The sequence below is a fragment of the Phaethon lepturus genome, unplaced genomic scaffold (genome assembly GCF_000687285.1).
Source record: "Phaethon lepturus isolate BGI_N335 unplaced genomic scaffold, ASM68728v1 scaffold3151, whole genome shotgun sequence".
In the NCBI taxonomy this organism is placed as follows: domain Eukaryota; kingdom Metazoa; phylum Chordata; class Aves; order Phaethontiformes; family Phaethontidae; genus Phaethon; species Phaethon lepturus.
In genome coordinates this window covers 41,423-66,162 of record NW_010516776.1, presented here as the reverse complement: position 1 = coordinate 66,162, position 24,740 = coordinate 41,423, and the positions used below count along the sequence as shown (strand labels likewise).

The following is a 24,740-nucleotide window of genomic DNA, read 5'->3' as shown; positions in this document are numbered from 1 at the left end:
AAGGTTGGTCTTTAAACTGTGTGCAATACAAAAAAATGCTGGGAATCACAAGATTCACGAACAAATCTTAAAATGTTAACAATCACCTCGTTCTTTCTCACACACAAATTACTAGAAGAGCTGTGCATCCACAAATTCATACAGTCACATACTGAGATTTAAACTCATAGCCAAAGCACACGTACAAAGGAAGTACAGCTGTGTTTATATACCCTCTAAGAACTACAGAAACTTACAGGCTAACTACAAAGACCTGCATGCCAGCACACAAAAGAATGCTTACAGGAATATATCTGAGTACAGATCATACCTACTTGGATTACCCCTGGCTGATCTAAGGTCTGCTCCTGATGAGGACCAATGGCAGACAATTCTGAGAAGTGCATAAAATCTTATATAGGACTAGTTCTGAAACAGCATGCTCACAGAAGTTCCCCTCTGACCTACGTCGCTTAGAGGCTGCAGTTTGCTCTGAAACATGAGGATTTATAACATTGATAATGGCTTCAAAACCTTTTGCAACATGACTTGTAAGGGTTTTTGTTCTATAAGAACAGCCCCAAGCTGGAAGAGGCTGCTATATATCCCAATATACCATATTCTAACACTTCTTACAATTTCAAAGAATTACATGGACGTTTAGCTTTCTGCCAAATGTCAGAAAAATAAAGTGCATAGTGACACTAATGTTTTCCATCCTTGTTTCTATGGGGAGCCTTTTTTTTCTTGATTTAACTGGTTCCAAGACATGTATTGTCCAATACCAATGAAATCTTCAGGCTAATTACAGGGTAAAATTACTTTCTTAATCAGCTTTCATTTGCTGCATTGAATTACCATGTAATGGGGAAGGGTAAATGCGACTGGCATTACTGGTGTAACTTATTTGTACTGTTCTCTATACATCTCTGCTGTGTTTCATCTTCTGATGCCTAACCCAAACAACTCCAGCCTTCCCAGATACCCAGCTTCATTAGACACCTCCAAAATCTTCTGTTTCTCTATGACCTGTGACATCAGGCTGCTCTGAAGAGACTACTGTTTTCCAAGCAAGGTTATACCATCAGTTCATAAAGGGCCAAAATATGACCCTAACAAGTTGCTTTAAAAATAGATGTGAGATGAAGACAACCTTTTCACATACCTTTACGTGCAGTCTATGCTAAACCCTAGCAGAGAGCCCCTGGGCTGCTGTGTCCAGCTGGCACGTGGAAGAGAATTACGAACAACTTGGGCAAATCTGCTCTCTAGGCTGGGGAGGCTTTCCGATCACAGCCACCCGCCCCTACTGCTGCGCGTTGGCAAAAAGTTAACATGTCTGCCTGCTCGTTAACTTTTTAAGACCCATCTTCAAGTCAAGTTAGCAGACTCAGGCCATGATGTTCATGTCATAAAGAACAGTTTGGAAATGTCAGAAGCAATCGGAGGTCATGCTGAAATGCCTTTGTATCATGTCTCAGCTCCTTCGTACGGAGGAATAGTTTGAAATACCAACATGCTTTTAGCTGTGTCCTTGAAAAAATGGTGAGCATGTGTATTGGACCTTCAGATTTAAATAGAAAGTCCCTGCAAACTCATCTGTTAGTATGATATTTATACCATTTCCTTTTAAAAGGTATAAAAATTATTTTAGGACTCCTAAAGATGCTGGCTACACTACCAGCTATATTATTCTAAGTACATTTTTGTCTTTTTATACATGTTAAATGAACAGAGACAAACGTTAAAAGGCCAATTATTCCTTGATGTTAAATGTCTTTCCCTCCATTCTGTTGTGCCAGTGCAGTTAAGCCAGAATAGTTACATTTATACAACCAGCTCTTTTGTGCTACCTATTTGCATCTGGCTGCACTTTGCTCAGAAAATGCTTCTGCTTTTACAGTTACATTAGGAACCAAGTTAATGTTATAATTGATGCACTCAAATGTGTCCAGTGTTTCAGCTGCGATTATGACCTCTGCTTTAGCAACGCTCCTAAAATTGCCATGACAAATTAACTAATAAGAAAATTAATATGAAGAAAGCATTTTGGTTCTGGGCTGTTGGCTCTTTTTTGAGATTAATAGGCAAGGAAAGCATCCACTTCCTATGCTCAATAGTTCATTGCTTTCCTTCTTCCCTTCCTTCTCCCTTCCTCGCATTCTTCCTGGAACATGCAGTGTTTTGAATGTGCAGTCATATTTAAGAGGAAAAAGAAAATAAGGTAATTGGACATTTCCAACCTGAACCTGCTAAAGGGCAGTCTGAACCCCTTTAAATGTTGAAAGAGAAGGAGGTTGTGTATGGACCCATGGACCTGAAGAACCCGCAAATAGTGAACTCAAAATTCCAAAGGCCTGTTTTCTAAATTTAGGCTAAGAACAGCCAACGTACCAGAAGCCTCTGAAGAAAAGCAGGTCCCACAACTATCCCCATCAGAGGGTCATAATTTAGTAGGGGAGAGTTCATAAGAAGGCAACATTAAACCTAAGTCTCTCCTGATGAAGTTGGCTTCAGTCCTGAATCCCGAATGTTAGTCTGACAGTAGCTGAGACTTTAGAGTTTAAAAGTACTTCCTGTGTCACCAGTACCTCGTTCGTATTTAGATGTGAAGCATTAGTATTCACAGGTGTGACTTTTTGAGTTATCTCAGAGTAATTACAACATAATTCACTTTTATACCCTTGTTATGTCTTTCAGTATAACGGTTCTCGTCCAAGGGAGGAATGGGAAATGTGGCACCCGACTCTCATTGCAGAAGCCCTCTTTGCAATATCCAACATTTTAAGTTCCTTGCGTCTCATATCCCTGTTTACAGCAAATTCACACCTGGGACCCTTGCAGATTTCTCTGGGACGCATGCTGCTAGACATCCTTAAATTCCTTTTTATCTACTGTCTGGTGCTTCTGGCTTTTGCCAATGGACTGAACCAGCTTTATTTTTATTATGAGACCAGTGCCTCGGAGGAACCCAACAACTGCAAGGGGATCCGATGTGAGAAACAGAACAATGCCTTCTCCACGTAAGATGTCTTTTCCTTTTTAAGGTTGACTTCCACTGTCCCCTGTCCTACCTGCCTTTGCCTGTTGTCTATCACTGCACTGAAAGTGCCTTTATTTATTCATTCACATATATTGGGGGAGCTGGTTGGCTGTGCAGGAAAGGTGTGAGTTAACTGGGGCAGATACTCTGCTGAGCTTTGCTGTCAGAAAGACTCTTTATTTAGGTCTGGATGTGGGAGACAGTCATTTTAGGTCTGGACCAAAGAGTCTCCCTACATGATCCTGCAACTTAAATTTTGTTATGGCTGCGTAGAATTTCAGTGTATTTGAGAAAGCAAGTATCCTTTTGCCATAATAATTGTTTCATCTGATTCTGGAGGAAAGGAGGGGAAGCTAAACAAAATGTAAAAAACGAGGGATAAACCTATGAAAAAAGGTATTAATAAATAATGTGATACAGCAGCAACAATGATCTCACCTAGGCCATTTTTATGTATACATGATGTTGCAGGCTTCTTTGTTTTCCTTACAGTGGGGTGAGACTAAAATCCCAGCAAAATCCTTTTTGCTGGAAGTGCTGGTGCTTTACTGAGATGTTGGCATGGAAATTGCTGTGATGACAGCTGGCAGGGCTGAAAGAGATAGCACATGCTGAAAAATAACATGAATTGTTTCTCCGATGTATTTGTTTTAATTACTAATAGTGGAAATAATTATAATAATCAGCCCCCACCCAATTGTTCTTGCTGCTTGCACAGTACTTGAAAGACAATGGGAAGAGAAATAAATAAAGCATGGTCTAGAAAAAGGCCTACGCCCTGCAAACAAGCAAAACAAAACTGTTGTCCACCACTTTATGCTAAATTAAATAAAACTTGTCGTAATGCCCGATAGTTCTCCACCCTTCCTCAGCTGAAGGCTTGAGGTTAAGAAAGGATTTGTGACATATTTGCACTGGTAGCTGAAGCAGATGATGGCTGAGGCCACGTGACTAGGTTGGAAGAGGAAAGTCTCTGACGTGGTCCTGCAGGCTCCCTCCTTAAAAGAAGTGGGGGATTTTCATGGGCTAGAGTCCAGCCTTACAAGAGGAGCATGACCCGGTAGACTAGACGTGCTGCCATTTTCCACTGTAGGGCAGGAACGCCATAGGGTTGATTAATTTTCTCATTAAGCCCATCTATATCTGGAGGAAGTGAATGGAACTGCAGTGTGCTAAGGAAAAACAGAATTAAAGACCGCAGTCTTTTTTCTATTTTAATTGCTTTGCATGCCCCAGAAATGTTGTACTGCCCTTGCAAAGGAATTAAATACTGTTCCTTGATCTACGTCCATATTGGTGCAGCAGCCAGAGGGAGAAATGTTTGGCAAGCGCAATGTTTGTTAAGTGGCACCTTTTAGCTCAGGAAGGGTCAAACCCACAAAGTTCAGGACTAGAGCCTGCCTTTCCCTGGAGCTACGGTGAACAGATGTATTCAGTTCTGCACTCTGGTTTGGACCTGTCTCCACCGCAGACCAGTTGTTTTACAGATTTCACTGTCGGCAGGTTAGTGGAGAAAACAGCAGGATCTGACTAAAGAAAAAGAGCGGTGGGTCAGCAGGGGGAAAAAAAAATCCTCAAGTCTGTAAGAAGGTGTAGTAATATCTTGGGAACTAGGAATGATACAGAACCACTTCAGAGAAAGTGTGCAGATCAGCTTAAATACAGACCGCAATTTCTCCCACCCGAACATTCAGTTTAAACCCCCTGCCAGGGAAAATGCAGCACAGAAAGGAAATTGAGGGGGCTCAGCCTTTATGGCAGAGGTTTGTTTAAAACAAAATCGCAGTGGGAGGGGATCCATTAGGATTGAGGTCTCCTGGCAGGAGATAGAATGCTCTGCAGTTACTTTTTGTTTGAAACTTGCTTAAGAAATTTATTTAACGTGTTCTTAAAAGTTTAAATAGTTGTTATTAACACCCCCAGTACAAGCTGACATTTGGCCCTGGAGCAGATGCACAGCATGGGTGACTGGCTAAGAACGAGCAACCTGCAAAACAGAAAATTATATTGTTGGGCTGAGGAGAGCAAGCGTGGCTGGAGGGAATTCAAGTCAGAGCTGGTGTTACCTCAAGTTTGCTCATAGTTCATCCCTAATGAAAGAATAAATGTAAAAAGCTTTCAGTCAGTACCCTTTGATTCCTACCAGCATTTCTAGGCAGTCGCACAATAAGATCTAATTTTGTAAGAGAAGGAAAAGCAGGACGCCGCTCGTGTTTGTACAGCTTGTTTAAAATGTGACACCTATTTACGGGTGCATTATTTCCTACTGCTCCCAAAGGATGGGTTTAATATTTTCTTGGTGAGGAAATTTTCTGCGTCGCAAACACAGATCATGGAAAAGTAATATTCCTTTGTGACAGCAATGAGGGGAAGTCATGAATAATTTAAGGTTTTATACTTTGGCCTCACCATCCCTTAGAAAGCAGAGCGTCTACTGCTTATGCAGACAGCTTGAAAAGATGTTTACTGCTGTGATTCTGGCAACTGAAAGAAGGAGAAGAGAGAGAGGAAGAGGAGGAAGGGGTGAAGGAAGAACCTTACTGCCTGCTGTGTCCTTCTCACTGGAGGGTCACGCCGATCCCTGGGGCCAGTTCTCCAGAGACTGCAGGAGGTCAGGAGGGTTCCGGTGGCAGAGGGAGGCACTTGATTTCCCTGAGCTGCTGCAGAGAGTGGTGGAGCTTTGAGATTTCTCCTGTTTGCTTAGACTCCAAAACATATTCGGCAGGAGGGGATAGTCTCTCAATCATAATTTCCAAAATTCTTTTTTTAAAGCTGCTTCTTCAAAGTAGTGTGAGCCCCACCTGAAAAAAGTACTGTGAAAAGAGGTTGTGGTTCTGGCCTGTCATTAAACACTGAAGAAAGAGTAAACTAAGCCTTACTTCTGTGCAAAGTTGCAGAAACCAGCTGCTGCCTTTTTTCGAGGGGCACTACATGTCCACATGTAAATATATTGGCCTTAGTCTGGGCCCAAATTATGCTCCTGGCTAATGCTGTGAATTCAGAGCAATGCACTGGTCACTTGTAAGACTGATTTCAGTTTCATAACAGGAACCTCTGTCTCCCCGGAGCCTACAGCCTAATCAGTACTTTTACTGCTAATAGTTAAAATAAGTTAAAAGACAGCTAGCTCTCCACCATTTTTAGTAGAGGAGTGCTTAGCATTCTTTGGTTAATCCTTATTTTACCACCTCACTTACTTATTAAGTCTACCAAACAGCCTGACTTGTGATAGAAAGGATTTTCGCTTTAAAAAGTCTTTATGATTTTGGCCAGTGAAAAACATAAGATATGTCCACAAAAAATAAAGAAACTAAATCCCCATATAAAGCATGGGGGTACATGTGGAACAGCTGCCCAGAGAAGCCAGAAGAACAGATTTCTGCTATGTCAAGTAAAGTATTTGAATTATTTGTATTGATTTCTCTAGTAGGAGCATTTGAAAATATCTCCCGACCTCAGGCCAAAATGGAAACTCTTGAACAGGCATATGAATGGCATTTTTTGATGATATAAATGTCATATTGTGGAAAGCCAAAACAAAGATGCCCAAATAGAGCAATTATTTAGATTGCTGATTATGTATTTGACGTGATTGCGAAAGGTCACTTGTCTCTGGCTGAAGCAAATAGAGACCCGGGATGATCTCATCAGCTGTAAAGCACAGTGAGGTCAGGTCTAGTTCACCTATGGAAGGAAGACTTCAAAAGAGGAAAACATCTCGAGTTGAATTAATGTGATGACTCCCTTTCATCTGAGTCATTACCGATCAGTTGTCGCAGCACGCTGTTGAGGGCACTGCGCTGTGGTGGGTGGCAGCTGCTGCACAAACAAGCCATAGCGACCGGCATTTCTGGCCCCGCGCGTTGCTCACAGACGGAGTCTCGGCACACTGGCGCGGTTCGCTTGCAGCCGAAGTAAACTGCAAGCTCTCAGCCTATGCGAGAGCAAAAGGTGCAAGTGGCTGTGATTCCTCGCATCTCCTTACCTCTGGTGCCTCCTTGTTGTGCACCGTTTAACTACTACGGTCATGCTGTACTTGGGGATGGGTTCCCTGAACATTTAGTCTGCAGACATGTTAATGGTGCAGGCACTGATTAAACAGGAGAGTTCTACCTATAGACAACAGCAGTATTATAGCATGGTAGTTTTAATCAGAAGGAATATATTGTGGCTGTTCTTTGCATGTATGTGGAGTGGGAAAGGGAACCTGGGGTTCCTTCAGGGCAGTTAGGCTTGCTGCATCTCACAGGGGTGTGGACAGGGCTCTCGGACAGGTAGCAAAGGTTGTTGGTGGGACACAACTCTCACAAGCGTTGGCCAGTGGGTCACTGTGCCTGAAGAACAGCCTGCCCAGGGAGAATAAACGGCTGTAGTGAGCAGCCGTGCTGTGGTGTCCCAGGCTCCCGCTGTCTATGTGTTCCCCACCTGAACAGTGCCTGAACCAAACGTTTTCCATTCCCGAGAGTCAGGTAGCCAAGTAAAAATCTGGTTTTATTTGCAGACTTTTCGAGACCCTCCAGTCGCTCTTCTGGTCTGTGTTCGGTCTGCTGAATCTCTACGTCACCAACGTGAAAGCCAGACATGAGTTCACAGAATTTGTTGGGGCCACTATGTTTGGGACCTACAATGTCATCTCCCTTGTTGTGCTGCTGAACATGCTCATAGCCATGATGAACAACTCCTACCAGCTCATTGCCGTAAGTTATCTCATTCTCTCTCTTTTTGCTTTTATTCTTTTCCATGTGCCTCATCTGTTTGGCTTTTAGCAAGTGTGTGTCTCTGGGATGCTGGAGACTGCTGCCCCCAGCTTTTGACAGCAGATAGTTCGGATTTGTACTCACTAGCCTGAATCATGCTTGCGGAGGAGGTTTTGCTCTGTTTGTAACGCTTCTTAGCTGGAAAAGGCTTATCAGCTGTGATCTGCCCTTGTCTTCTGTAGAGTAACCTCACTGATCACCTTACTGTTAGCAGCTGAAGTACTTTGTAGCAGAGAGGGTATATAAAGGGAAGCCTTCCCACTGCTTCCTGATGTTTGGTTTTAACTTGGGAGGTGAGGTGTTGCATATCCTGCCCCTGCCTTACTATCTTCTCATTTGAAACTGTGTGTGTCAGGAGCCCAGTCCTGTAATTTCTTATTCCAGTCTTCCCACTGAAATTAGATCACTTCCATCTGTAACACCAGCCAGTCTCTTGGCAGCTGACTCTGTAGACCCATAATCTTTGATTCCTGAGTAACCTCAGTGCAGGATGGATCTGAGCTGAGGCAGCTCAGGGCTGCCAGTTGGCTGTAGAGCCAGTTTCAAACTTAACTTTATCTTCCTTTGAATGTTCAAAACGGGTCTTTCTACTGTAATCTCATTCTGTGTACCTTAAAAGCCAACCTGTACATTGATGATTAAATTTGTCAACAGATTGAAAACTAAAGCAGCATGGCTCTGCATTTTAAGGCTCTTCAGGTAAACTACACAGAAACAGTATGGAAGGAAGCTAAATGTTGTGTGCACAGTACTTAAGGTAAGCCAGTAGGCTCTTACTTTGCAGTTCTGATGCCTAACGTGATAGGTTTAGAGATAGTGAGGTGATGAAATGTTACATCATCTGTTAAAAGAAACCAGAGTTAGGAAAGTCACTGGTGTCCTCAGCTGGTCACTCAGAAGTACAGGCAGAGTAGAGACTTCCTTCTCTGCTTTGGAGGTCTCTTGGATTCACTCTCAGAAGATGGAGGATAAAACAGAGGAAAAAAAGAACCAGCAGCAGCTGTCCTACTATTTCCATTCCCTATTTCCTGGACAAATCTCTGGAGAAATAGATGGGTGAGCTCCTTTGCTGGCTAAAGCGCACAGAGTATTGACTTGTCTGCTTGAACAGGTTCCACAACTGCTGTTGATCATCTGCTGATTCAGGTGGCTCCTAAATTTAGTGGTCTAGTCAAACTGAGCACAGACCCAGTCAAATTGGTGATGCTTTTGGACATCTGATTTTTATCACATTAAAAAGTATGAGAAAAACTGGACCGTTGACCTTCCAAATGCGCAGAAAAGCAGCTTATCACAAAGGCGTCGCTGCTTTATCAGTCTGTTTCAATGCTTTAAGTGCTTTCTTTTTGTTCAGCGGACTGGAGAGTCCAGACTCAGGGAGACTGGAATGAGGGGCAGAAAACAAAGATACTGTCTTTGGCCATTTTCTCCCATTCCCCTTCCTTTATCGTCATCAAATAGGCTTGTCACTGACACAAAGCCCAAAACTAAGATTGGCATAAGAATAGCAGTATTTGCTATTCACTGGGATACAAACCACTCGTCATTCTTTTCCTTGAATAATTTTGAGTGATACAATGACACATTACAAACAAACCCACATGACTTAGAGAGACCCATCATAACAAATAACTGAAGTGAATGGTCCAGAGCTGACTGGTGTTAACGTTCTTGTATACGGAGCAGTTGGGAACAGTGACTTGCCCCATCAGAAAGTGTTCTTGTGAGAGACCTGAGGGTAAAGGACTGAGCTCACCGATAACCTAGGCATAACATGCAATTCACCAGAAGGGTGACAGTGAAAATGCTACAGGATACTTTTTTGTCACTTAAGCTGTCATATTGCAATTGCTACGGAGAGCAGTGACATTTCTTGGAACGGCAAGAGGCAGTCACTTCCAGCCTCTTTTCGTGCAGTGCAGTTTGTTTTTTGAAGCTAGTATTTCTGCATGCTCACAGCATTCGCTCAGGGACAAGCTTTCTTCATGTGTCTTCTAAGGGCAAACATCAATTAGTCTCGTCCCTGAAGAAAACAACTCATTAATAAATGTTGAGCTGTACCACTGTAGCTCATTTTTTAACCTCCTGTAATCAGGTCTACCCCTTTCTAAACCACAGTAGACTGGTTGCTAGACTGGGCATTTCTTCCTCCTGGTATTTATATTACATTGAATACACACGGAATGACAGCATTCCAGGGAGGGAGGAGGGGAGAGGACCAAGAAGCCCTTGGAGTGGGGTGGAGGTCATCTTCTCAAACACACCAGCAGGAAATCTTGTGCCATGTGCAGGACTCTGCAGAGAAATAAAATGAGCTAGACATCAGGGGTGAGAGTGCATCTCTGCTTGTTGATTTCTCTGCAGTGGAGTGGTCAGGACATCTTAATTAATTCCACTTGTTAATGAGCTGGTGGCACTGCTGCAATGCAAACAGTCTTTCTTCCCTCCTTTCTTCCAGGGACAAATATGTTAATGCATTTGTAGCAGTTATTCTTCAAGTTAGCTTTTCTCCATTGTCTCATATATACTTGAATTTCTGCTGTGAGGTTAGAGAAAGGTGAATCTAAGCTGCTTGCTCTTCGTTGTATCCCCCCAGTATGGGGGTTAGGGCTTGGTAGTTAATTAAGCACCGTAGGCACAGCGCATGAAACCACAGGGTATCTGTGGAAGAGACAGAGCAAGGCAAGCAAAGAGTAAAACCTCCGCACAGCTTTGAATGATTCCTGACTCACAGAAGGAAGCATTTTTCTGCCATAATTTTGTTGTTTTTTTACTAAGCTATTTCAGACTTCAATAAATACATTTTTCTAGGCATACCCTGAAGGAGTTTCAATATTGATTTTTTTTATACAGCCCATTTTTTGCTTTTGCCAAACCATTGTCAAGAGCTGGTTATGGGAAACACTATGTTTCACCGACAAAGGAAACAAAATCCAAATGCACACCAGAATTTCCATACGCTTTGCGCTGTTTCAATATGTGAAGATCAGAATGTTCTATACAAGCAGCACAGAATGCAACTGGATGTTATGCACTGCCGGGTTTCTCAGTATCCTCCCAGACGTGACAGAAATACCATCACCTGATGAATAGGAGTATGTCACAAGATGGTGACAAGAGGAAGGACAATGGAACTTATCTGAGAGTAGCCAAGTGGCAGAAGGTAACAGGGTGGGTAATGAGGACACTTCATGATAGGCTGTTTCTCATAGGATTGCCACTCGGCTGCATCTGGAGTTACACAATCCTCCTGCCAGTTTGTAATTTTTTTCAAAACAATACGATCGTGGGTATTACTGGAGATCCTAAGGTGCAGGCGCATTTTGACCTTTCTGGTGCCCTAGGGTGCAGGTACATTTTGCAGGGAATTGGCAATCTACGCATATTTTCTGAAAGGATGTTCCTTATGGACACATCCATGATATTCTGGGAAGTCACACAGGAATCAGTGACTGGAACTGTACCAGCAGTTCTGACTCTGCAGCCGCAGGAGCAATGGGAAGCCAGATGGATGGAAGAACAGCAACTAAGACCCATCTGCAGGAGGAAAACCACAGGGCTGTGAACTCGTAATCTGAGTTCCAGGTGAGTTGGAGCGATAAGTGGCACACAACAGCACTGCACCACTAGGCATCCCACAGACTTATTAAGGAGAGATGCAAGCACTTGCAGCTTTCAGCTGGTTTAGGAAAGTACAGTGATGCTTAATACCTCAGGGATAGCATCAACACCAAAGCAGGTCTGAGAAAAATTACCTCTAACTACTGTGCATGAAAGCGAAGGTGTTAACAGCTTCAAGTGTGTAATACATGGTGTACGGGTGATGTTGGAGTAATGACTTCGCTCTAACAGTATGTATTAAGTTACAGAATTGTTTTGTATATTGTATTTTGTATCCTACCGTTGGCTTGTATGTCTGTTGTTTCAAGCTAGTTCATCTCAGACAGCTGCATGTTTAATTTTAAGTGAATGATTTAATTTTTTTAAGAGTGGAGTGCGTGACCACATTGAAACATAGATGCCAGTGTTCGGACTGGAGAAATGAGGGCATTGGACACCAAACTAGGAGTGCAGTTTTAAATGATGGAATGAAATAGGGTGGATTAGCACATATTGTGGAGGACAAGAATGAAAATAATAAATACATTTCATAGCAAAACAAAAGCTGTACAGTAAACAGAAACAGTTGGTATATGTGCAGCTAAAAATAAGTGATCATTTTCAGGAAATTTTGACTGTAAGTGTAGGGATGTTGTACACAGCATTCTCTCCATTGTTGCAGAGTAGAAAGCTTAAAAAGTAAAGCGCAGAGGAAAGTAAAGATTTTTCAGCTCCCTATTACACTGTTTCCAAGATGACTTTGGGTTTCCCCCAGGAAGTAGTTTCAACCTTTTCTTGAATTCCTCTAGCTTTCTGCACCAGTTGAACTCCCTCAGCACCATGGCAGTAACTGCTACCAAGTTTAATTCACAACAGCAGCAGAAATTCTCTTCCCTGCTGTGATCTGTGACCCTTAGGACTGTCAAAAAAATGTTGCACCTCCCCTACTTGCATGACCTGCACAGTTATTACTCTGTGTTTTTGCTAAGGAAGAATTTTACAAATCAATAAATTTAGTTCAAGATACACAGCTGGGCGGTCCCTGCATGTGGGACCTATAGAGGTAAGGCCAGCTCCAAAGCCCAGACTCAAATCTAAGCTATTGTAAAGCATCAAGAAGTGTTCATCTCACAAGCCCCGTTTCAGAGCCATTAATTTGAATTTCCTAGAAGAAATTGAGATGTATTTGGTTTTTAACTCTGTCATACAGCAGGAAATGAAATTATGCTCTTCTTGTACTCCTGTTGCAAAATGAGCTGGGATTAATGTCTATTGAAGCTTTTTATGGTGTAGCAAAACAACTAGGCTCTAGAAATGGGATTAAATGGCTCTTCTTTGGTTTGCTGGCTGAATGAAATATCACTGTTTGCCCCCCAGTTTTATGGCCCTCGGGGGCTCCAGCTGGCCAGCGTACACATCCTGCTGGTCACTGCCCGTGCGCAGACCCCGTGTTCTGGGTGCAGGTAATACGCTCGAGTCTTTTCTTCTATTCTACAAGGCAACTGTAATTACCCAAATGGCAGTTGCTGCACTCTCAAAACTCACCCGTGTCATCGGTAATAATGAATTGACATCACAAATTCCCCTGAACTTTCTCGGTGCCTCTTGTGACATTTGGACAGGCAGATTTCTGTTACGTTTCCCCATGGAGTGTGACACGTGTGAAGAAATGCTGGACCCCTGCTCTCCAGTTCCCCCCTGGGCAGCTGTGGCACGTCTTTAGAGGAGTGGGATCGTTGCCCAAGGCTGGCTGCTCGCTCTGGAGCTTGCGGCTGGACGTGGGGCACCCCCAGCAGATTTTTATTTGAAAGTGAAGGGAAATCCACTGCAGCAGTGGCGTGCCGTGATGCTACCCTACAGCAAGAGGCCTGTGTGTGAAATTAGCCCTGGAGCCTCGCTCTAGACTGGCAGGCAGCTTAATTGCTTTTTGTTAGCAAGCTAAAGTATTCATTCGAAGGTGTAGAACTGTTTGTCTTTTTGCTGGCTTTGGCCTAATTACATATAACCCATGGACTTGAATCAAGTTGTTAATATTCATCTGGCGTTCGCAGAGCCTCTAAATGGAAGCACTCGATGTGCTCTGGCTTCGCATGCTGCATCTTTCTTCTGTTGTTAGACTAGACAAAGCTAATTCTCCATCCTGGGCCCAATCCTGCAAACCGCTGCTCATATGAGTACTGTCAGCAGGATCAGAAGGTTAATCCTTTCTGTTGTTTTTAATCTTTGAAAACCCAGATATAATCTGACCCTGTGTACCACCATGGCCAAGCCACTCCGGGGCTTATTCAGAAGAGCAGAAATGTTACATTTAAGTAAAAAACAAGATGAGCTTGCAATCTGTAGGTGACCTCTGGCTGATTTAAGGTATTACAGGGAATTTGCTGGCATTTATACGTGTGTGTTCTGTTTTCTTTGGTGTAGTTAACACACCAATGCCCTGCATGACAGGTCAATAATTCTCTGCCCATTACATGCGAAGCCGCCCAGCAAGGTTTGCTCTTGCTACATGATAGAAGTTGAAGTATCCAGATGGAACCACATAGGTTGTGGTCCCCTGCGTTATCCCGTCTTTTATTTAGGCCTGACAAGCTCAATTAGCATTATCTTGTCCTTCTGCATCGAGGGGACTTTTGTTAAAAAGGCAGAAGAAAAGAGGAAAAGTGAAAGATACAGGAAAAAATATTACTGATTAAAAAGCAGTGAAAAACTAAAGGGGATTTATCTGGGAAGAGCTTTCACCTTATACTGAGCAATGGCAACAGCTACATTAAGAATACTCTGAAACGTGACTTTTTAAGATGCCAGTACTTCACACAGATTTCCTTTTCAACACGCTGTAATCTAGCAAATAAATTGATGCTGCTTATATAGGTGCGACAGGACACATACAACTCCATACAATTAAACAGGAAGGTGTCCAGTAACCTGGATGCTGTGCTGTGGCTCCTCGTCTGCATTTGTGTTGTCCAGTCTGGTTCCCGCAGCTCCTTAGCTGCGGATCCTGCTTTCAGAATCTGGAGAAGAAACAGCGGCTTTGGTCTCCTGACTCAGTGCTATCTGCACGGCTCAAGATACACTTAGAGCCTTCAGGGATCTCATACATTTATAATGGTTCTCTTTCTTTTGGCTCAAGGATATATTTAAATGATTGGGATGTTTAGCTGGGATTTTTCATTTTTGAGCAATTTTTCAATTTTTGGCAGCTAAGCTCATGCACTGCATTTAAGTGACTATGCAAGCAGGCTGACTTCCAGAGGTGCTGGGCACCTGCTTCTCCCACTGGTGCTATGCCCTGCACAGAGAAGACATAGTCCAGGTCTACTCCTTTGCTGAGGAAAGACAGTTTATGACCAGTCATAAAAGAGCAAAATACTCAAGCATTTGGTACCTGAATACATGTACATGGTTTCATTGCTTAACTGTGTAAGTTTGGCAATGATCATTTTATTCTTTTGGTTACTTGAGGAAGGGATATAAGGGCTGTGTATATATGTGCATAAAAAGGTAAAGGCTAAGGAGATACAGTGAGACTCAGAGCTTTGATTCAGGGAAATTCCAGCAACACATGAAAACAGCTCATGATAAAACAGTAATGAATTTACTGTGTTACTGCCCTTCTGGTCAGCTCGATGTGACCAGATGCTCTGGTAAACATTTTTGTAGGTGTCCATAGCAAAGGCCATCAAATGTGCTTTGTGATTATTCATAATCAGGGATCAGATCTAAAAGTTACAAATGGCCCTAAATAACACGTTAAATAAACTGTTAGACCTTTGCTGCAACACATTTCCAGCTGAAATCACATTCTCCTAATCAAATGTGCTTTGTGATTATTCATAATCAGGGATCAGATCTAAAAGTTACAAATGGCCCTAAATAACACATTAAATAAACTGTTAGACCTTTAAATACCTTTGTTGCAGCTGACAACACATTTCCAGCTGAAATCACGTTCTCCTAATGGCACAGACTGGATCCTGGGATCTGAAATTCACATTCAGATCCAAACTGGGATTCTTCTTTTTGGGACTAATTTCTCTTGGGGGGGGCGGGGATGGGGGGCTGTTAGAAACAAGAACTAAATAAAGAAGGGTACAGAGAAATATCAAATTCTCCTTTGTATCTTGTCTCTCACCAGTCCAGCAAAAAATTTCAAGACAGTTCTTCTCCCTTGAAAGAGTCAAATCCCAAGCTGACCAGCTATGCAGGAAAAAAAAAAAAAAATCAAAGATACTATTCTGGAAATAGTGCAAGTAGAAACGAGGTGAAGTTGTTTGGGTTTTTTGCCATGGTACTAACAGAGTCATCAACACTTAAGCACTTTGGGTTAGACATACCTTCTCAGCCCACCCTTTCTCTACAGGCGTGTGTGAATTACTTGATTTTGACCTGGCTGGAGGTAGTTATTATCAGCACAGATACACCTTATCTCTCTGACTTTCAGCATGAAAAGAGGCTCTTATCGGGCAGTGATAAAGGAGAGAGAATGGATGGCAGGAAGAACAAAGCCTTAGTGATATCGTTCTCATTGTTTCTTCCTGCTGGGGCTTTTTTAGAGAACTATTTGTCTGCATGACCTTCCTACTGCTCTGATTTATTTGACTATTAAAATAAAACCTGAACTTTGCTGGAATATGACTGAAGGAAAAAAAAGGTGTCAGTTCAAATAACTTAACTGCACTAAAACCAGCACAAATCCACAGCTGTCTGTGTTACATTCCCTGGGCCTTCTCATTAGCTATCATTTCCACCCAGTATGCTGGTGGGAGATGAAAGGTAATTGATATATAGAACCTAAATACATTGTAGAATATAGTGCATTGCAAGCTATAATAAAAATTTTAATTATGAATGTATTCTGCATGTGGAAGACATAAATAGCAGAGATGCTAAAGCATGCATTTTCCAAGTTCAAACAAGCTGATTTCCTCAGAGCTGGGAAAATCGGCCACCTCGCAGTATGGAGCTCCATTCCGGCGAAGCGATGGCCAGTGCAACAGCTCATGTAGTAGGGTCCGCTGTGGTGTCACTCCAGAGGGAACGCCGGGGCTCTTCGCTTGACCCTGGGTATTCAGAAGCCATTAGTGATTTTCTTTTCCATTGCAACCAGAGACCGATCCCATTTTTGTACTTCCCCAGCCTCTTTGGCTATGCTCCAGAGATGGAGTCCTTTATTCATCTTATTATGAAACGCAGTTGCTGTGCTAGATGTCTTGCTGATGCTGAACTGGCCATTCCCATGTTTGAAGTGATGGACCCCGGACACTGCAAAATTAAGGAAGCTTTTCCTAACTTCCTCCATTACAGTGTGTTCTTTTATGGGCTTTACCATGACTGGGTTCTTCATCCACCTTTCAAGTTTTTAAGGCTCGCAATCCCATTGATGGCTTATCTGAAGTGTCTGCTATGTAAAAATTTAGATTTGGGTTTTTTTCTCCCTTGTACTCTGTTTGATTTCCTCACCTAAGGGCCTTGCTGCCTTCTGCCTTTTACCAGATAAGGATAGCTCTTTTCTGAAATCAAGTCTTTACCTATATCCTGGGCCACGAATTCACGTTTCTTGTATCCCAGTGCTGCTGTTTATTTATGAGTGTTTCTTCAGGACCTTCTTCAGGAAGCCAATGCTTCATGAACGTCCTTTTCCTTTTCTATGCTGGAGCCAGAAAACACCCCGCATGCCCAGCTGAGCTGCTGCCCGGGGAGCAGCTCTCCCTTCCCGCAAGCATGCCCTTCCCCATTTGCCTGCCGGGCGTGCTCGAGCATGGGGTTTGCTTTGCAGCACGCCGGGCACGTTTTCCTTCACATCTGGGCGCTCCATTGCTCTGTATGTGCTGGTTTGCGTCTGCCGTGGGCTCGCTCTCCCCAGAGCATTGCCACACGCTCCTCCTGAAAGCCATGTGTGGTTGGCGTGGGGCCACTGCAGCCCCCCCGGTGCGAACGGCCAGTTGCTGGTCAGGACTCTGTTTGCTTTACCCTGTGCAACATGTGATTTCGTGCTAGACAGTACTTTGATCTCTTCTCTAGCTGTCTCATTCCCTAACTGTTCTAATTGCTGCTTCTCATGTTAGATTGTCCTCCTGTAGTAATTTTTCTTGTGTTACTTTTGAGATTGATCCTACTAAGTTCTTATCCTGTAGTATGTCATCCCCAGCTTTGAAAGCAAAGTCATTTGTTGTCAGCTGCAGATGAATTACCTATGCATTAACTGCCTTTGTAGATCCCTGATTTTTCTCATAGACGTTCTTTTTCTTTCTATGACGTATTTTTCTTTGAAAAATATTAGGCATCATTTACCTCAAATAGCCTGCTTGGATTTTTGCTGCTTGCTTCTGAGCTTGTCATTAAACCCCCAAGCTCTGCTGATGTTATTACCAATTTACCCAACACATATTACAAAATTAACAGCTTTGAAACCGCACAAGAGTTGTCTGTGTTGGGTTCTGTAAAGATTAACTTTTTCCTGACCTTCCTTCTGCAATGCTTTCTGTTCAGGACACATAAAGGTATATTTCTTGTGCTATCCTGCTTGAAAGCCGCTGCTGATATATTTTCTGTGCTGTTTCCTGCTCTGGGTTTAACAAAGAGCAATAAAGAGGCACGTGGGATAGAAATGTACTAAACAGAGTTTAATGACTTCTACATTTGCAGCGCAGCTAATTACACAGCAAAAAAGCACCTTTGAAGTTCCTGTGCCTCTCAGGCAACAAGCCTCCCTTACTCAATAGGCTGCAAATAAGATACGTCAGCGAGCACCTTTTAAAGGTGAACGCTGCGTCTCCTCCTTCCTTCCTGGATAAAAGTACTACAGCTTGGGCACTTCCTAACCTTGTGGGGCTGCTGCCAGCACCTCCTGGGACAGCGGGAGAGAGCAGTCCTGCCACTCCCAATGCAGAAATCACGCCGGCTTCTGCCTGCGCTCCCGGCACAAGGGGAAAGCTTCCCGTGCCTCCTTCCGAGGCGCTCAGCCACGGCCAGCCAGCCTGGTCCTGAGGGCACTGTCACATCTATCTCTGCATCTGACAGGCAGCAGCCTGATTTCCCGCTTAGCCCACTGACTTGTATAATAAAACACAAGAAAGGCACACGCAGCCCTTTTTGTGCCAGCTAGAAAGATGCTGGGTATCTTCATACGTTATTCTTTCCAAATGGGCACGGGGAGGATTTGCATCCCAGGAACACGCTTTTTAGAGGAAGGGGCAGAAGCCCTTGTGCACCTCTGTGTAGCGTAGAGGAGCTTAAGTAACTGATTATCTTGTGATTGTTTCACAGTGGATAAGTTTGAAGATCTGAGAGTGCCCAGCTGCTGAGCCGTACCATCATCTCAGCATGATGTTTTAGCCGAGTGTTTGTGCCATGGCTCTACACCAGCCTAATCCAGAGCTAACAGCAGAGTGCAGGGAGCTGCCGTAATCCATCTCGGCCTACCACCAGCCCTGAGCTAACGTAAACTCAGGCTTATCCCAGTGCTTTCAGGGATGCGAATTCGAGAGTCACGAGATCAGGCTCCCGTGCCCCGATTTACCACAGGCTTCCCACGGGACAGCCCTGTGCTGCAGCTCCTGTGTCCTAAGTTAAAAGTAACAGCGTTTTCCTCCCTCAGCTTCCCAGCCACAAGGGAGCTGAAATACTAACCACAGGAAGAGGTTGAGGAACCTAGAGGCTGCGGCAGTGGTAGCCATCTCATACAGAGAACTGAAACAGTCTTCCATTGCTGGGGCTCCTCTGGCTGGGTCAGTACTGGCTGAGAAGTTTGGCAAAGTTTGATCTAAACCATACGGCCCAGCAAGGAGATGGTAATGGAAATCTATATATAAAACATTTCACAAAATGTAAACAACAAATTTTCTACACAGAAATAAAGATGAAGATTAATGCTTGAATTATCCTGGATAATTAGTGTAGCAGGTAATTATTTAAAATCTGGAACATCTGTGAATACATCACTTTGACCAAATTAGAAAATCCTCACAACTGCTACAGTAAGATGGCTTCAGTGGTCCCACGGGGAAATCTTTATGGGAGATTAATTCTCGCTTCAAATGGCAGAGATTTGCAAGAGGATTATGTGGCCAGTATGACACATTCGCATTGTGACAGTAAGTGATACAGGTTTTTTTCCTCACAGAGAGGCTGAATGCTTTGAGTTCATGAGTTCTTTGAACTTGAGGGCTTGGCCCTCTTAAAAAGTAGGGTGTTTTATAGCTGAAATGATGAGCAGTGCTTGAAAGAAAATGGTGACAAGAACAAGGGCAAGAGCAACAGAAGCTCAGAGAGAGGACAGTGAAATCCAAAGTTGGATTTAAATTTCTAGAGCAACAAGGTCACCCTTGCAAAGCCGTTAGATATGTTTTCTTAGCTTCTTATAAACGTTACCAAAAAATTGTCATCTAAGAACGTTGTATGAGGCAGCACAGCTCTGTGAGGACCCTGTCCTCGCCGTGCAGTGGGTCTGCTTGAAGCTGCAGGGCACATCCTGCCCTGCTGAGCTCCCCTTGGTGCGTGCCCTCTGCCAGCGCTGCCTGCGCAGGGGCAGAGCTCCTGCGCTTCCTCCTGTCCTCCCTCTTAGGAGACCCACTTCTGAACCTCCCAGGGCTGCATCCATGCTGGCTGTCCCTGGGAGCGGGCTCCAACACGCCATCTCCTGCGACCCGACTCTGTAAGTCAGTGGCTAGTGCGGCACCAGCGCAGGTGGCACCCAGCCTTCCCGCAGAAGGCCTGGGCTCGTCCCTGGCTGCCGAGCTTTGCGGGGTGTGTGGTGGCCAGGCCCAGGCTGAGCAAGGGAAGGGCTCTCACTATGTTGCTATTCAGGAGCTCGTTTTGAGTGTTCACCCACGTGCAACCTCTGCAACAGCTTTGGCGCAAAGTGGGCTCAGACTTGGGCAGCTCTCAAAAATGTCAAACTTGCCCAGTGGCCTGAAGTCGCTGGGGAGATGCACCAAAAACCTGGAGCACATCTGGTGGTCCACTGGGCCACATTCACAGCTAGTGCAATGACTGATGTACTGGCTGTAACTCATAAATGCTTCAGGTTTGAATTGGATATTGAATGATTGCTGAAGCATCGTACTCTTGGTACTCAACACAGGGAGGAGAGTTAGGAAAGCTGTAGTTTTGTGTGCAGATTTCACTGCTTACAGCACTGAAGAGAGCTCTAACCAAGAAAATGGTGGTTTCCTGGCACACACAGTAATTCTCAGTAAAACTGAAATGTCTCTCTGCTATGTATTTCCAACACAAAACTGCTGCCAGGAGCTCTCATCTGATTTGCTCAAGTTCTCAAAACATCAAGGTGAATAATTGAGACAGGCTGAGTTTGCAAACCCTGGGGAATTCACAGCAGCAGAAAACAGGGAGAAAGAAAAGATACTTTAAGCTTTGTACAGAGGGTCTGTCTTTTAAGAGAGGTTATATTGTACTTGTTGACTAAGACTGCACAGGAAGAAATGCAGGTGGTTGCCCTGCACCGGCATTCAGCCCCTAGTCAAGCCCATCTAGTCCCCTTAAGGTATTTTAAAATGAGAGAACAAAAAGAAAGCACTCTGTGCAGAAAAACTTTTTCAGCCATTGTCTTCCTTCCTCTTCCCAAAACTAATTTGCAATCCCTGAGCTATAGATCTGCCCTGTCCTCTTCTACAAACAGCAACCAACATCCACTGCTGAATTGCCTCTGCCCCAGACATGCCCTTTTTATAATGTGCTGAAGGAAATTGCTGCCAAGTCACCACACCTGATCCCACCCCAGCACCCACACTGGACCTTTGTAGAAGGGAAGGGTGGATTTATAACCTTCTCCAAACTACCTTCTGACTCCCCAGTAGGACATTTACACCTACTTCTGTATTGACAAAGAACTTAAAATATACATGTCTCTATCCAAAATAACAGTCTCTGCACTCTCCTCAGCTGCTGCCTTACCCTAAGCTCTCCAGCTGCCCCAGACAGTGCTGCCAGGCATCTGTAGTTCCTGCACATCCCGAGAGGCTTACTCACAACTCGGTGCTGGTCTCATCCAGCTCTTCCCCTACAAAATGCTTTAGATGCTCTGAACCAGCAAGTCACCTCTTGTCTGCAGCCTTTCCAGCTGCAGCCACCGTTGGGTTTTCCCTGGCAGTGAGTGTGTCCAGCTGGAGCACAGGGAGCTGCAGCTCAGGCCCCTTCTCTGCCAAGAGAGATTTGAGCTCCCGCCTCGCCCGCAGGCAGGACACCCTCCCCAGCCACCCCTCGGCTCACCTGGCCTGTGATTCTTCCAAGGACCATTTCAACTGAAGTTGCCCAGACCAGGAAACGTTCAGGTAGAAAGATGGGCACGAGTGAGCCTTTCGGACTGAGCAGGGAGCGACCCGCCTTGCTTCTGGAAGAGGTTGGGACAGCTCTGCCTTTAACTCCGAGCAGTTACTAGGCAGGACTCCTGCTGTGGGCTGGTTGTGGCGCTTGGAGCACTAACCCGGAGTCTGGGAAGGTGGAACAGCAGCTGCATGGCACCAGCTTGTCCTGTGCTCCTCTAGCTCTGCTGAGCTTGCTGCAGCCTGCAGGTAGAGACCAATGAAGACAAACTGAGCAGGACTTTCCTTTTTTTTTTTTTTTGGCAGTAGTAATTTCTACTGCTGCAAACTGCATTTTTTTTTACTACCCAGAAATTAATTTCCACCAGTATCAGCTTCTAGTGCTTCATGGTGATGTTGCAGTTTCCCTGCTTATGGGGTCTGATAATGTATGAGGCAAAGAAGGGCATGGCAGGCTGCTTCTCTGAGTCTACCTACAGCTTGAAAACAGCCCTTCTGGTAAGTTGGCAGGGGATGGGAGTGTTCTGGGCTGATTCAGACCATCTGCAGAGACTGATGCGCTCCTGGGCCACTGAGGCAGTCGTTTTAAATCGAGAGCTGCACATGATTTAAATACACTACTAAAATGGAGTTCAGCTGCACCTCGCTGTCAAAATGTGAGCGTATTTCATCCATGACACAGCACCGGAGTGTAGCCAAAAAGCCAGTGTACTAATTTTTGAGGAATGACATTCAGCCATATTTTATTAAGCTCCCTGTCCTACACTTCACTGCTTGTTTCTGAGAGCTGCTGCCCAGCAGCCCAGTGTCCCTCACTCAAGAGCGCTGCTTGTTCCAACCTGGTTGAAATCTCCTCATAAACGTAAAATCCCACATTTGCCTTTTCTCCTACCTTGCGCTGTTACTTACGATCATCACGGCTCTGGTTTAATCTCATGTCAGATACTGTTAATGCAAATGCTGAACAGCTAAAATGTCATAACCATCAGCTTAGCATTATACTCTGCAATGGTAACAATACACAAATTTACCATTTAAATTCAGTGTACCATTGTAAGCTGTGTTCAGCACTGCTTGGCTTGAGGGCTTCAAACTATCTCCTTCCTTTTCTATCTAATGTCAGAATTTCTGCAGAACATACAACACAGTGGCATTTTGTAACTTTAAAACTAGCACGAAACAGCACAAAATCCATTTTGAATAGCTGCAGTATCTCTCTGAATCCAGGCTGTAGGTAGACATCTCTGTCCTGATGTTGAAGGCAATGTGCAGTTTCTTACTGGGCAGAACAGCCTGGTGACTCCACGAACTAGATTGCTTGATTTGGGGATCACCATTTTGCAGTCCGTAAGGTCAGTGTCTTGTATGGTATTCCTTTCCTAGTGATTGTACGGACCATGTGCCTATCTGTGCAGCTGTAAAATGATGCTATTAACTTTCCACCTTTACTTTGTTGGGATGAAAACCACTAGAGCACAGCAAGCACAGTGATAATATAAATGAAAAATAAACACCAAACAAACCGTAAAATGCTTCCCATGTTGTGTAAGGATAATGCAGAGGCAAGATTTAAAATATGGCACACATAAAATGCGTCACTTCCTTACAAGAGCTGAATTAATGGATGCTGTAAAAAACAAATAAAAAAACACTATGAAAGATCTCTTTCAAGGGAAGAATGTGAGAATCCAATGGATTTGGATGTGAGAAACAACAGTTTGTGGTAATAAAAGTGCTAGCAAAAAGCAAAGTCAGAAATGTGTTTTCTTGCTTCTTGTCTTGGAGAACTGACAAGCACAACCTCTAAAGGACAAAGCCGGGCTTTAGCATGTGAAATGCTTTTTGCTGAATATTGCTATCATCTCATTTATCCGTGGTTGGTACTTGTATACTTCAGCTACATCTCACACCAAGTTTTTTAAGTACACCTCCAGCGAGGGAGATGGAAGAAGCGATACTGTTCTGCCTGCAGCTGGAGAAATCCTTTATTGCTCACGTCACCTCCTCAGCCATAGGCATTCGCCTCTGGAATGCCTGCTTGAAGCTGCTGCTAAGTCTCTTTTTCTTCTCTCATAGGACCATGCGGATATTGAGTGGAAGTTTGCACGGACGAAGCTCTGGATGAGTTACTTTGATGAAGGTGCCACTCTGCCTCCTCCTTTTAACATTGTCCCAAGTCCCAAGTCCGTCTGGTACCTTTGCAAGTGGATTCACAATCAGCTATGCCCAGGCAACGACTCTGACAATGAACAGAAGAGGCATGAAAACCTCAAAACATTCACAGTAAGGAGCTGCATGGTTTTACACTTCATTTTTCGAGTGTGCATGTGCATGTTTTTCACGAGGGCTACTGCTCTGCTGATGCAGTAGAAGGTTGCTGGATCATAACTTGCTAAGAGCCATCAGGAGCTCTAAAGAGAGGACTAAACAGGTAATTATATCTGTGCCTTTCTGTTTCCAGGAGCGGCACGCCGACAACCTGATCCAGAATCAACATTACCAGGTAAACTCTTGAGCACATAAAAGTTTTCACTTGTCATTTCTTCTTCCTGCTCATTTTCTAACATGTTGATTCTTGCTTGCTTCTAGAATATATTTTGGTAAGTGTAGGTCCTTTCAGAGGATTTTGCTTATCATGGATTAAAACATTTCCTCATTAGAGGATGGTTCAGTAAATCACTCCTACCCGTTCACCCCCTCTGAAGTAGTGGAAAACTTGCCAGGTATTGGTCTGGCTGCTGAAGTCAAAGGTGACATCCCCATTGCCATCACAGGGACCAGGCTGTCACACTGTTTCTTGCAGCATTCTTACACACTCTTGAATTGTTCCTCTCCTCTTTTTTTGTAAAGCATCCCTAAGTCAAACAGTGGCTGGGATTTTCTTTTGTTTTGGACAGCTCAGGAAGGAGGAATGGTTCCTTTGTTGAATTTCGCTGGTTTTGTTTATTCTCAGCCTGCCTGTCATCAGGTACTCATTAAAGTCAACCTACAAAAGGATGAAACTGTATTAAAAATACCAGCTACAGTACTTGAATTCAGTGTGATGTATTATTCCGGCATGCTGGAAGGAAAAAAAAA

The 24,740-nt window shown here is 43.9% G+C and overlaps 1 protein-coding gene across 1 annotated transcript in view; it reads left to right on the top strand.

Moving 5' to 3' along the window:
• The window catches only part of TRPC5 (transient receptor potential cation channel, subfamily C, member 5), a 65,179-nt gene that overhangs the window by 37,869 nt on the left and 2,570 nt on the right, over window positions 1-24,740 (top strand). Inside the window, exons 5-8 of the mRNA XM_010296161.1 lie at window positions 2,680-3,002; window positions 7,524-7,719; window positions 23,739-23,945; window positions 24,124-24,165. Coding sequence (XP_010294463.1) covers window positions 2,680-3,002; window positions 7,524-7,719; window positions 23,739-23,945; window positions 24,124-24,165 — 768 coding nt within the window. The remainder of the gene's footprint in view (window positions 1-2,679; window positions 3,003-7,523; window positions 7,720-23,738; window positions 23,946-24,123; window positions 24,166-24,740) is intronic.